Source organism: Sceloporus undulatus, chromosome 5 (genome assembly GCF_019175285.1).
Source record: "Sceloporus undulatus isolate JIND9_A2432 ecotype Alabama chromosome 5, SceUnd_v1.1, whole genome shotgun sequence".
NCBI lineage: Eukaryota > Metazoa > Chordata > Lepidosauria > Squamata > Phrynosomatidae > Sceloporus > Sceloporus undulatus.
The window spans coordinates 156,208,135-156,222,600 of record NC_056526.1 but is presented as its reverse complement, the minus strand read 5'-3'; the positions used below and the strand labels follow the sequence as shown (position 1 = coordinate 156,222,600).

Genomic DNA, 14,466 nt, shown 5'->3' with positions numbered 1-14,466 from the left:
GCTTAGTTCTGCTTATAAACAATCAGAAGGATCTGATTATTGACTGTAAACCTTAAAATGCTTCTGTAATGTAAAGGTTTGTATTCTAATAACAGTATACACAACTTTAATAGGATACAGGTAAGATAGAAAGAAAGTGGCTCTATTGAAACTGTTCATGGGAAGCATGCTTGAGCAGGTGTGAGCATGGGTGAGTAGAATGAACCACCCAGAATGCACAGGAAGACTGCTATGTTTACATTCCAGTTTTAATATCTAACTTATGTCCCAGAGCTTGCCATGGGGAAGATATTACAAATAGATTCTATGACACAATATTAGTTTAAAGAAGTTTGCTTTTATCACCATGTTCAATATAACTTTGCATCCTCAAATCTTGCATATTTTGTATAATTGGAATCAAATATGTGGCCTTTGTGTTTGTTGGGCTGCAGCTCTAATGTTTCATCAGACAGGGAGGGAGGGGGAAGAAGAAAGAAGACGTCACACCGACGGCCTCCAATCACGTTTCAAGAGGCGGCCTTAGAGCGGGCTTATCTGATTGGTGGAAAGAGATAAATCACGTGCTCTCTGTCTTTGGCTCCGCCTCCTCTTCAAGGAAGGTGAAGTGAGCTGGGCTGGGAAGTGGATGTTGGTGGGCGCTGCTGCTTCTTGGAGGGTTTAAGAAGAAGGCTTAAGCACACACACGGGAGGAATAACCCGCATTGGCGCCGCTTTAACTGCCCTGCCCCAAGGCTATGGAATTCTGGGATTTGTAGTTTGTTGTGGCACCAAAGGTCTCTGGCAGAGAATTCAAAGACATAGCTGTGTTAGCCAGGGAAATTAGTATGCAAAGGGATCTTGTAGCAGCACCTTTGAGACTAACTGTGAAAGAGGTGGCAAAAGTGTTTGTAGACTTCTGGAGTCTGCTTCCTAATGAGGGAAAAGGCTTCAGTCTAGGAAATGTCATGCTACCAGCTTCTTTCTTTCCATTAGTCTCAAAGGTGCTTCTAGGTCCCTTTGCACCCTGACAGAGAAAGCTAAATGTCTCACAAAACTACAAATCCCAGCATCCCATAACATTGAACCCTTGGACGTGAAAGCAGTGCCAGACTGTTATTTCTGCAGCATAGATGCAACCCTCTCTTTCTGATACGGTTGCTAAAATGAAAGGGTTGCTCCCAGGCAGCAGGAGGTTGGTTTTCTACACAGGGGAGAATGCAAAGCCCAGAACACCTGGATTTGTACTATTAATAGTAATTAGTACAGTACTGTATTGCTCAGTGAAGTGCCTAATGGTATAACATAAACAGTTTGGATTATCCCACGAGGTGGAGATGGGGGATAGATTACAGACCCTTTCATACTACGGTATGCAAGTATTAGCACTATGACTCCACTTTAAGCATCGTGACTGCTTCCTATAAAATGCTGGGGTTTATAGTTTGGTGAGTTGTTATGGAGCTCTCTAAATACCGCTCCATAAACTACAAATCCCAGGATTCCACAGGCACACGGCAGTTAAAGTGGAATCGTAAGGCTATAACTGTAGTGTGAAAGGGGTCCAGGCCTCAACAGCACTCTTTGATGCGAGTGTCACTGGGTTCCCCCCCCCCCCCCCAAAACCTACATATGAAAGATTTGATGAAGAACATGACAACACAGGAAGAAGAGGGAGCAGAGGTATATTTGTAAAGAATATGTTTTATGTGACATCAAGGGCTTTCACAGCCAGCACTAATAGGGTTTGTTTTTGGGGGGGGGGGGTTGAGCTGTGTGGCCGTGTTCTGGAAGAACGTATTCCTAATATTTCACTTGCATCTGTGGCTGGCACCTTCATAGGCTGGTGGCATGGAAGTGAGTGAGGTACATATACTGTTTCACCCTTGGTATATATGCCCCACTCATTTCCATGCCACCAACCGCTGAAGATGCCAGCCACAGATGCAGGTGAATGGTTGGGAATAAATTCTTCCAGAACATGGCCACACAGCTCAAAACCCCCACAAAAATACCTATAATATGTTTTATTTCAGGTATGTTCCTTCCTTGTACTTTGGTTCAACTGTCATCCAACATGAGTATGGTCCCAAACAGACAGGCCAAAATAAAGCTGCTTCGGGTCACTTTGGAGGTATGCTGTTTAAATGATGCATGTGTCCTAAGAGGCCAGAAGCTGCGGCACCAAAGCCATGCTCCGGTCCTTAGGACTGGAGTGTGGCTTCCAGCCTCTTAGCATAATTTAAACAGCATACCTCCAAAGTGACCCGAAGCAGCTTTCTTTTGGCCTGTCTGGGCCCATACTCATGCTGGATGACCTACAAATGCCTAGAAATGTATTCTTCAGCACAACTCTATGGTCAACCTCTGGCAGACTTATGCTGGAGGTCTTAGAGATTCCTAGAAAGAACATATTATTCAAAACCAGAAACAAACAAATCCACAAAAATCAAAGCCACAAATGTGGAAGGACAACTGTAAAGACCAGACATATGCAGGATTATGCTTCAACTCCTGGCAACTCTGCGGTAGGGATTTATTCAGAGGTGGTTTGTCATTGCTTTAATCAGGCAGAGAGAGCATGGCTTGCTGTTATGTTTCTTCTAGGTAGGTGTGCATAGGATACTAGCTTTAATTGTACAATCGAATTTATGTATGGTGTTGAGACTTAATGTAAACACTTGTCCTGCAGTTTATACTAACAGCTGCAGTACCTCTTGCTTGGTTTTTCAGAGTGTTCTGACTTTGTAAAAGTTAACCCAAGAAGGTGCTACAAATGAAGATTTGAGGAGGAAGAGGAATGTTTTCCTCAGTTTAATTTAAATGTGAACTTTAGTCTGAAATCATATTTTAATCCAGAAGGGAAAAATGAGATCTATATTATTTGTTTTATCAGTAGAAGTACAATTTCCCCCAGAACTAGAAATAACCTTCATTCAAGTCCAAGGAGCTTATGCGCAAGGGATGAACGGAAGGGGAATGAATGAGGTGTGTGCCTGTGCCCCGCTGCCTATATTCAAGCCTATGAGTTTTCGCAAGGGGGTCCAGAATGGAGCCCTCGCAAAAAAGGAGAGGCGACTGTATAGAGTTTTGAGTACTGTAAAACTGTCCTGATTATTAAGTTGTGGAGCTATTTGTTTGCCAAGTTTTGGCTCCTTGGCACTGGCAAGGACTGTATGTCTAGCATTAGTTCTGCTTATAAACCAATCAGGATCTGATTATTGACTGTAAACCTTAAAATGCTTCTGTAATGTAAAGGTTTGTATTCTAAATAACAGTAAATACACAACTTTAATAGGATACAGGTAAGATAAGAAAGAAAGTGGCATATTTGAAACTGTTCATGGGAAAGATGCTTGAGCAGCTGTGAGCAAATGGGTGAGTAGATGAACCACAGAATGCACAGGAAGACTGCTATGTTACATTCCAGTTTTAATATCTAACTTAGTGCCCAGAGCTTGCCATGGGGAAGATATTACAAATAGATTTCTATGACACAATAGTAGTTAAAAGAAGTTTGCTTTTATCACCATGTTAATATAACTTTGCATCCTCTGAAATCTTGCATATTTTGTATAATTTGGAATCAAAATATGTTGGCCCTTTGGATTTTGTTGGGCTGCAGCTCTAATGTTTCATCATGTTGGTTAAAGCTGTAGTCTAGCAGCAATTGGAAGGCCACATGTTCTTCATCTCTGGTTTAATGTGTGAGTAAGCCATTGGTTCTGCAGAAACACTGCTGTGGAAATATAACTTTTAGGGGAAATAGCAGTTGATTTGCATATTTGTACAAGTTAATGTGATCGCTTTGGGCACCCTGTGGTGAAAATAGTCTGGAATGAACATGGAATTAACAAAGTACAGAGAACGATTTTGAAGTTCCTGCAAGGGGTTTAATGCTGAGCCATCATGTGATAAATATATACTAAGCTCTTAATGTGAGTTCTGGTAGTGCATATAGTAATGTACTTGCTGTTGTACTTGCAATAATTTTGTGCATGTTTGGAAGTAACTCGGCAATTACAGAATATTGTATATGTGGGCATGTGTCTTGAAGTTGCCTATCAACTTATGCCAACTCCATAAATTTAATAGGGTTTTCTTAGGCAAGGAATGCTCAGAGGTTCTTTTGGAAGTTCCTTTCTCTGAAATATTGCCTACAGCACCTGGTATTAATTGGTGCTATCCCATCAAAGTACTAACCAGGGCTAAGCTTGCAAGATCCAATCTGGTGTCTTTAGGGTATTTAGGCCACAGAATAATACGAAAGTTACAGCTATGGCCATAAAACAGGTTTCTAAAAAAAAAGGTATACCATGCTAGTCTGGCCATTTACTTGGTGTTCATTTGCTTCTATTTTGCTGTTCTATGTCTTGTAGGGCTTCATTCATTCATTCAAGGAACACCCCTTGTTATTATGAGTATACTGTATGATGTATGAAAAGTTCTCATAAACCGGACAGATGGATATGTATTATTCATCTTGCTCATTAAAAGCTTGGGTAAATCATGTTATTGATTTAGGAACTAAAATGGGCTGACTAGTGGAATATGTTTCTTTGACTTTTAACAAAATATTTATATTAGAAATAGCTGGTCATTATTAAGCACATCTTTAATAAGACAAGCTAATATTTATTTAAATGCCCATATGTCAGTGAAATGAGTGTTCTGAATACAAACTGCAGTAGAGTGAAGTGAAGATAAAAAAGAAATTATTGTGTGCCTTCAACTTGTTTCCAATTTACAGAGACTGTAAGGAGAACCTATCATAGTGCTTTCTTGGCAAGACTGGTTCAGAAGAGGTTTGCCTTTGCCTTCCTCTGAGGATGAGAGTATGTGATTTGCCTAAGGTCACCCAGTGGGTTTCGTGGCCAAGGGGGAATCCAACCTGCTCTCTAGAGTCATAGTCCAACACTCAAACATGGTTACATGACTAATTTTTTTAGTATTTAGATCATTAAAAATAATTAATTTTGTTTAATGTAATATTTAGATGGAATTTAAAATTGAACACACATGGAATAGCTTGCCACTATCTCATGATCCAATAGTGATTAAGCTGACACCAGAAAATTCAGGAATACTTATGGAAGTGAGTGCTCCATTTTTTAATGATCCTCCAGCTCCTCCTGGTGAGGCAGGAAAACCATTCAATGGACTGTGGGACTATGAAGGTAAGTGGAACCTTTTTATTGCTCCCAGAATATTGTATATCCTGGCTCTTGTGCAAAGGGAAATATGCTATACAAAAATATTTTAAACAAGTAGGATCCACTACAAAATTTTCCAACACACACCATCCTCTTCCAGATTACTCCATTCCTTTCCCTCCAAGTTACAGTTTTTTTTAAAAAAAATCTCCAACAAACACTTGGCTTTTGATCAAAACTGCATAAGGGCTGCCTCGCTGCATCTACTTATATATTAACATACCATTGCTTTTGTTTCTTCTCATTGCCATCAGGTTAGCATCAGCTTAACCCTATGAATGAGAGACCTCCCAAACACCCTGCCCTGTAGACGTTTTGCTAGGGCTTCCTTTTTTCAATCAATCCATTTGAAATGTGCTCTTCCTCTTTTCGTATTGTTTTCCACTTTTCCCAACATTATCATTTTTTCCAACGAACCCTGCCATCTCATGGTACAGTCGGCCCTCACTATCCATGGGGAATCGGTTCCAGACCCTCCCATGGATATGAAAATCCACAAATGCTCAAACCCGCATTGTCCCCAATGGCAGCGTGTGCACGCGGCCACACCGCCATTGGGTACAACGGAACTTAATGGTAGCATGGTCACATCCATGTGCCGTCGTAGGACAACAGCGGCTGTCCCTAATGGCACGGCCATGTGCACCATTGGGGACAATGCAGGCTTGCCACCCAAAGATGCGGATGGCAAGTCTGTGGATACCAAGGACTGACTGTACATCTAATGTACTATAGCCTCAGTTTATTCATTTTGGCTTCTAGTTGGAGTTCAGAATTGATTTGCTTTAAGACTCATTTATTGGCCTTTTTGGCAGTCCATGGTATATGTAGAATTCTTCGGCACCATTTTTCAAATGCAATTAATATGTTGAAGAATTCTTCCTTTAGCTGATCCTCTACATACATCTTTCAGACAGAACTACAGAACTGGCAATGTAAAAGTACAGTTTTAAGTGAAACCAATACAATACAAAGTATTGTATTCTTTGACTATACAGTATTCTTCTTCAGCAAGAATGAGAAATGAAATAATTTTTCTTGGCTTGATTTTTCAATTTTAAACTACTCCTATGGCGTTAGAATTATCTTATACCGAAACTTCATAGGATTTAATTTTTAGTTGTGAAACATTGTTGCCAAGATAATAATGGTCTTGCCTCGCACAGTTAAAAGTATCTTTGGAAAAAAGAATAATTTACCAAAGATACTTAACTTTCTGAGAATAATCTGTTGGCATGCCTGAATATAAAGGCTGAGTATCCTTTTTCCAAAATGCTTAGCACCAGCTGTGTTTTGGATTTCTCCCCCAGATTTTGGAATACAGCCGGCCCTTCTTATACACTGATTTTTTATACATGGATTCAAGCATCCACAGTTTGAAAATATTTTTTAAAAGTATAAATTTCAAACATCAAAGCTTCCTTTTTTCATTTTTATAAGGGACACCATTTTGTTATGTCATTATATTTAATGGGACTTGAGCATACATCCATTTTGTTACACATGGGGGATCTTGGAACCAAACCCCAGCGTATAACAAGGGTCCACTGTACTTGATATACATAATGAGATATATTGGAGATGGGACCCGTCTAAACTTATATACACCTTATAAACATAACCTGAAAGTTATTTTATACGTAATATTTTTTATAGTTTTGTGCATCAAGCAAGGTTTGTGTACATTGAACCAGCAGAAACAAAGGTTCACCATCTCAGCCACCTATGTAGACAAATTTGGATTTTGGAGTATTTTGGATTTCCAGATAAGAGCTTCTCAGTTGGACTGTGTTACCTTTACTGGTAGACCTCAAATATGCATTCAACAGAAAGGTGGGATTGATGTGAATTGGGGCCCAATGCATTCTGGGTGGTTTTTGTGCCTCTTCACTCAGTTTTCCATCCCTCTGTGTGTGTGTGTGTGTGTGCGTGCGTGCGTGCACACACAAGTGCATTGCTTTAAAAAGAATCATGTTTCTAGGAGGCATGATTCCCCATTTGATCACTGTTGCCCACACCAAGAAAACACTGCTAAGAGCAAAATATTATAACCATACTATAAGTCCAGATTTTTTTTGGGGGGGGGGGGCTGTACAGGAGCACCAGGAAAAAAATTGGAAGGATGTGGCCCTGGATCCTCTGTGGCTGCTCATGCCTCATTTCAAAGCATGAATGGAGCTAATGGGTATCAGTTGGGTACACTTTCCATATGCTTTCTCTTTAGATTCATATTCCATAGTTTCCTGACAACGAAGAAATAATCTCATAGAAACTATTTATATTGCATCCATACCACTTGTTCTTTCTTCTTTTGGAGATTCCCCTATGCATTAGAATGCAGCAACAGGATTACTAAGTAGCTCTTTTATACATATGGATAAAAAAAAAAATTCTTTCCCTGTTCCCACAGTAGTTTCACATTCAATCCACTGCTTTAGGAGTTCATGGCATCGGTTTCTTGCATTTCAGAGTTTTCCTTGGGGCCAGTGTTGTGAGTGATTGCTCAGTTCTGTTCAATTTCACCTATGTAAGCCCCTGATATAAAGAGTTCTAAAGCTACACATACCTGATTGACAGCCAACAGCAGTAAGGAAAACTATTATTTTCTACATCTGTATCCAAACTAATCTAAACGGAAAAATCTATTGTCTCTGCATTACAACCTAATTTTAAAAATAAATCCTTTTCCATACTAGTTTTAAAACCTATCTTCATAATTATGGTAATCATAAATATTCTACAAAGTGTTCTGAGTGCACATGAGAGAAGCTATATACTGTTTGTCAAACACTAAAAAATTAGACTAGAAAATAAGATTAAAAGTACAATCTTATACATTCTATTCAGTAGTAAAACCTGTTGAATACATTGGGATTTATGTCTAGGTAAGAAGGAACAGGACTGCAGTCAAAGTCTGCAGTTCTACACACATTAGGCCCATTTAACTTTGTAGGCTCTACTTCTGGGTAAATTTACCAGCAACTGCTCTGTAAGCATTTTAAGTAAATATAATAAATACAGTTTTAAAAATAGCAATAATGTCTTTTGGTTTTTTAGTTGTAGAAGCATTCTTCCTGAATGGCCAAACTCAACAATACTTAGAAGTGGAACTCTGTCCGTAAGTAAACATTTAAAAATGTTTTAAAACTGTACCAAATTGTTTAGCAGTCTCTTGCTTGTAGTTGTGTTGCCTTAATTCAGTGCTTCTCAGGTGATCTGCAATTCTTTCTTCAAGTGCTAGGGATCCAGCATTATATTTGTGCCTATTGGCTACAATTGTTTCTTTCCCAAAAATTCACCAAGGACGAGCAGCTGATGGCTCAGGCACTTGCACCTATCCAGAGTAGCACTGGCTTGAACACTCTGTGTACAAGCTTGATTTTTGAAGACTATTAGAATTCCGAGGGTACTTTCAAGAAAGCATTAGTTGTCAGCATAGGAATTCTTTTCCTGAGCTTTTTTATATCACTCTTGTTGCGTGGAATTGTTCTGTAGCTTTAGAGATGGAATAGAAACCTTGTGGCCCTCCAAATATTGCTAGACAACAAGTACTGTTGTCTTTGATCATTGACCATACTGGCTGAGGGGAGCTGAAGCTCATAAATTTTTGAACTTCCATAGGTTTCCAATTTCTGCTCTAGAAAGTAACTACTAGTACTGCAGGATGGATAGTAGAAAATATATGTTAGCAATGTACTTAAGGAACGGAGCTACAAAGGTGATCAGTATGAGATGTATTGTAATATCGTAGAAAGAGTAAGAGGACAATAATAAAGTGGCAGAGAGCAACAGAATCCCTGGCAAAGGCAAAAAGTGGTGGACAGCGATGATAAAAAGGATGATTATATGTATTTAACCTTTATCCTCTGTTAGATTTCCTTAATAACATAAACTCTTAATTTAGATCTAGCAAACATGCTTCCTGGTCATGCAAAATAGAGAAATTCTTTCCTGGTTCCACAGTTGCTAGGTTGCACATAGGACAGGACTTAAACCTTCTAAGTGTGGCATGTAAACCATGATTTTTGCAAGTGCTGCTTCTTTAAAGTACTGTATTGTTAGGAGAATCTAAAAGAGAAGGTAAAACTCTGTTTTTAAACAACTATATTAAAGGTATCTGTTTAACCTGGGAAGCCTATCCATCCTACCTTGTATTTGTGAAAGCAGTAGCAGGAAAATCACCAATGAATGATTTTTTTTAAAAAAAATTTACAAATAGAAAGAGTAGAGTTCAAGACTAGATAATGACTTGACACCTGCAACAGTTATGCTTTTATTGCTGAGACTTGGGAAAGCAAGATTATAAATATATCTAATAGAAGTGAATTGAGTAGTGCTGGAGTCAGGATATTGCATCACTAATAATGATTATTAGTGCCAAACGTACTCACTAGCATGATGTGTGTACATTTATGTTTAGAGGGAGAGGGAATGAATGTGTTCGTGTGTGAGAGATGAGGACATGAGCTGGTAAGGAATGTAACATTGTTTTGTAGTTTAATCTCTTTACATTTTGATAAATAAAACTGCATTTTGTTAGTAGCACAATTTTCCTTTAAGGACTATAATATTTTTTTGGCTTGGTGATGCACTAATGCATGTATTTTTGGTATGACTATACCATGTTTTCATAGGCATGGGCAGCATCTTGTATTGTTGCTTTCTGGCAGACGGAAGGTATGCAAAGTAAGTAAACCATATTAGTCTTTCTTCTTAAATGTATGATTACTTTTAGAATTGGAATAAATCTGTATCTATTTTCCTAAACACAGCAAGAGCTCCCTTTAACATTTGAAGTGTCAAGAACAAGTACCAATTGGATTGGCAAAGCTCATCTGCCTTGGAGCTATTTTCCACCAGCCACTGACAAATTTAATGCATTTGCAATTCATGGATCAGGTGTGGATAGAACATATGAAGCTCTCTTCCCTATACCTCAGCTTGAGATTCAGAAAGAACAGAAGCCTGATTTGTAAGTACACCTGTCATACTACAATGACAATTGAAAGGCTATTAAGAGAGGGAGAATATTTTGCTCGTCACATGAAGTGTATCTGACAAAGATAACTGAGGTGACTCTGGACCATGATCTAACTTAATGTGATGTTGCTTCTTCTGTTAAGGCTGTGCAAGAGTGATCCTTTATTCTGCTTATTGTAATCATATTATTACATATGTTAACTCATTACAGCAATATAACATTTACAGATAATCCTCTTTCATATGCTTCGCTTTGCTGAAGATTCTGAAACTTATCATGTGAATATAACATAGTACAATAATAAAAGTATGCTTCTTAGAGTAATAGAAATGTATCCCTTGTATGTACTTGTTATTCCTGCAGGGGCCCCTGAAGAAGTATATTTTTCTTAAATTCATGGGGCCTTAAATAAATAGGCTAGAATCTTGTTGGGGAGATGTGAATGTGTAAGTACTGTCATTCTGCATCAACACAATAAATCCTGGTCCTTTTTCCTCAATCCCCACTTACTGGGAAGCAGCTGCTGGATCACTGGGGAGCCATTGTTGCTCAGGAAGCAGCTGGCTGATATTTAGGCCCCCTCCTGTGAGCGATCTCCATTGCAAAAGGCAGAAACAGGGTCCCTGTCACAATTTCCCCTCACTCTGGAGACCACTCATGCCAATGGGTGATGGGAACATCAGTCAGTTGCTTCCCTAGCAACAGAGAAATGGATCCCATTGATCGCAGCAGTTGCTGTCCAGTAAGTGGGGATTGGGGGACTTTGACAGTCCCTATGTGTCCCCTTAATCAGGGAATATGGAGGGTTCATGAATACCAAACATTAATTTGTAGGCTTTCCTCATGACATAGGCTGTTAAAACATAACCATATAGTGCAATATGCCCTATCTATAGTTGTGCCACAAAACCTACCCCCCTACTTGTTATTCATTGAGTGGGCATGGTCAACACAATCGCCAGCCTATATTCTCAATTTGAAATGATGGTTGTAATGAACCTTTATCTGAATATCCAACTTATTTTGAGGGATTACTTTGCTTTGCTTTTACTTTGCTTTGCTTTGCTTTCTAGTGCAGATGTAAAAATAGTTGACTTATTTGCATGCAGCTTTTTGAAATGTAAAAGATAGGCAAATTAAATTTTTAAAACTTACTTAAATTAAACATATTGTTTGCAGCAGTTTATTAGCTATTGAAAGGAGTAAGTGTTAAAAGTTGTAGACCTATCTGACATCTTGGTTCCTTTCTCTTGCAGCCATCGCTTAGAATATTTTAAACGTTTCAACCTAAAACTCTTAATGGGAGATGCCTGGAAGCAGCCTGATTCAGACCTGTGGGCATTATGCAAACATAATAATTAGATAATAAGGACAAGAGGTAGGATACCAGCTAATATGAAGTAGGTATGTCAATAAATACAGATTGCTTCCACTGAACTGTAGAACATACAAGCATACAGTAGCTTAAACAGTCCTGATTTAGGGCAGAGGATACTCTTATATATACTCATGTAGAAGTGTAGTTTAGTCAAAGTTTAGTTTTATCAAAAAATTGACCCAAAAAACCTGGGTTGACTTATTCACAGATCATCGTACTGTACCTTAACTCTTATAAAAAAGGAACTATCCCATTCTCTGTTAAGTGGCAAAAGGTGAGAGTACCTAAAAGAAGCACCAATCCTTACTACCCTCTTCATCACAGCACTGCTTCTGACCTTTTTGAATGCATAGGCAGGAAAATGGTGGCACTGGCAGCTCTTTGGCACTTCCCATCAAAGGAGGTGCCAAAGGAAATCAGGCTTTGAAGGATTTGAATAAGACATTTGTGTATGTTTGTCAGCTTTTCTGGGTTAAAATCAGGTGAAATTATCACATTAAAGGCTATAATCACTGCTAATGTAGTCACCATTTTCTTTGCTTTGCCTTTACATCCTTTTTGACATGCATTTTCTTAGTCTGACTTGAGACTGATCACCTCCCCCAAACATCGTAGAGCCACCATTTACCATAGTTCCCTCCTCATCCATCCAGCCATTAGGGTGAGCATAGTTATGCCTGCTGGAATTTTGTAAGTGTTTTGGCATGATTTTCCTCTGCTTTGTCCTTTACATCCTTAGTTACATACCCCTAAGTTAAAGGACAGTTAGGGATAGAGAACAGTTTTGCTTTTAACTGGCCTTTTTATTTTTGCCAGTTTACAGCCTACTCATAAAAGCTTTTATTTATAATGAGGTCAAGTGAAGGACTTAAATACATGTATACTGTGGGCCCTAGGTATCCACTGGGCTTTGGTTCCAGGATTTGCTGTAGATACCAAAATCCATCAAGTCCTATTATATACAATGGCATAGTAAAATAGTATCCCTTATATAAAGGGGCAAAATAAGGTTTGTTTTATGCAATTTTTCAAAAAATACTTTCAAATCAGGGATGACTGAATCCATGGATGCAGAATCTGTGGATACAGAGGTCTGCTTGTACTAATTTCAGTGTGATTTGCAAGTAATCATGCATGCAAATGCAGCCTTCCTTTGACAACTGTGTGACAATGTCAAATACTGATTTATATCAGTGGTGAGTATCATGTGGCCCTCCGGAAGTTGTTGGCTGAGCCAGCATAGGCAATGATGAGGGATGGTAAGAGTTACTGTCCAACAGCATCTGGAAGCCTGATGGTTCCTACTTATATGATGGGATGGTCAGAGCAGTGAAATATACTATCTGTATTTTGAGACCTTGCCCTTCTTGCCTTCTGTCTGTGGAGAGCTTTGTTCAATAGGTTTTGAACCATAGAGTTTGAAGCCAGAATTATTAAGAAATACATACTCTCACATGAGCACTTTAACAACTGTGGCAGAGGCCCTGTTTGGTTCTTGCCCAAATGTGGATTTTACATCCCAGAGACTCTTGGGTTATGCTTCTTTCTCTATTTTTTTCCAAGTCAGTTGAAGATAATTTTATTTAATTACCTATTGGTGTGGATGAGGAGTAACTAAAGGATTTTACATTCCTCCGCATCTGTGCTTGATGTTAGTTATTTGTACCAGATACTAGGTCTTTGCTTATTATAGTAACAATGTTTTTCTTTTATTTCCAAAAGATCGTCCATGATATGCATTCTCTCTAGTCTCCCCCAATTATCATAAAGTAATAATTTTACATACCTACCTTCCTGCATTTTCATGATATCATCTTGATTTTGTTCTTTAGGTCTTAAACATGTCATTTCATTCAAATGTCCATGCTGACCTCATTTACTGCTCACTTCAGTATTATGCTTTATTTATTCTGTTTCTGGGTTTCACACCAGAGAATCTCCCAGAAATAAATTATCAATTTTTTTAGTGCAAATTCTACAATACATGTACCCACATATAATTTTCACAGCAAAATATTTCAGGTTTTGAGCCTCAGTGAGCTTTAGGGCTTCAACAGTGCCTTCCTTGGAATGCAATAATAAACAAACAAATAAATAAATAAATGAACAAATATGAAAACATGATGCATTTTACTTTTGTATCTTTGGACACCATTGTTTTGAATTTCCAGCTTGACAATTATATTACGATTTTTGATAACAAACATTATTTCTACAGGAAAGAAAATGGGAGGAACATTTTTTGTGTGTGAAGCTATGCATCTGTATTCTAAAGGACTGAAATCAAAATGTAATCCAGTTGTGTGTTTCAATGAATCAGTGATGGATGCTGCTTGGGAGATGAACTGAAGAATAATATTTTCCCTGTTACGCTGGCTGGACTATTCTTGGGTTTTGAGAATTCACCTTTTTGCAACCTGGGCATGTATTTGTTACATTTCCAGTAAAATCTACTGAGCTTGTGCATAATATATTCTGTTGCTTCTGTATCGACTTGTGTTTCTTCTTGAACTTGCAGCAAATGAACACTTGTTTTCCATTGAAAGTCATAATTTAGGATTCCGATAACCTTGTCTTCGTGGAAAATCCATAGACTTGTACCTTTAACCTAAGCAAAGAAAAAAAAGAAAAAGAAAAAGAAAAGAAAAAAGTGAAATATGTTTCATTTTAACTAGAAATGGGTATTGCCAAAATGTACTTAATTATCTAACAGACTAATTAGTGAATTATGACCAAGATCCATTAGTACCCTGGCAGAGCTTAAAGGTTATTACCATACATACATTGGGCTGCCACTACTGCTCTCAAGGTAACACAACTTGATAGCATTAGGACACACACCCATGACCATTAGGACACACACCCATGACCAGTTAATAGCTAGGATTGGGCAGGAGTGCCTGCCCAGTGTTTGC

At 38.4% G+C, this 14,466-nt stretch overlaps 1 protein-coding gene across 2 annotated transcripts; it reads left to right on the top strand.

The window, feature by feature from the left end:
* Window positions 1-469: 469 nt before the first annotated feature.
* LOC121930352 (UPF0462 protein C4orf33-like) lies at window positions 470-14,040 on the top strand. 2 transcript variants are annotated; one of them, XM_042466562.1, is made up of 8 exons: window positions 470-602; window positions 4,976-5,156; window positions 6,849-7,025; window positions 8,250-8,310; window positions 9,827-9,878; window positions 9,965-10,164; window positions 11,430-11,577; window positions 13,770-14,040. In XM_042466562.1, the coding sequence occupies exons 2-7, from the start codon at window positions 4,976-4,978 to the stop codon at window positions 11,533-11,535; spliced, it is 777 nt and encodes a 258-aa protein (XP_042322496.1). In that variant the 5' UTR covers window positions 470-602; the 3' UTR covers window positions 11,536-11,577; window positions 13,770-14,040. The 2 variants fall into 2 exon arrangements, with proteins under 2 accessions (XP_042322496.1, XP_042322497.1); XM_042466563.1 differs by lacking the exons at window positions 470-602; window positions 6,849-7,025.
* The last annotated feature ends 426 nt before the right edge of the window (window positions 14,041-14,466 follow it).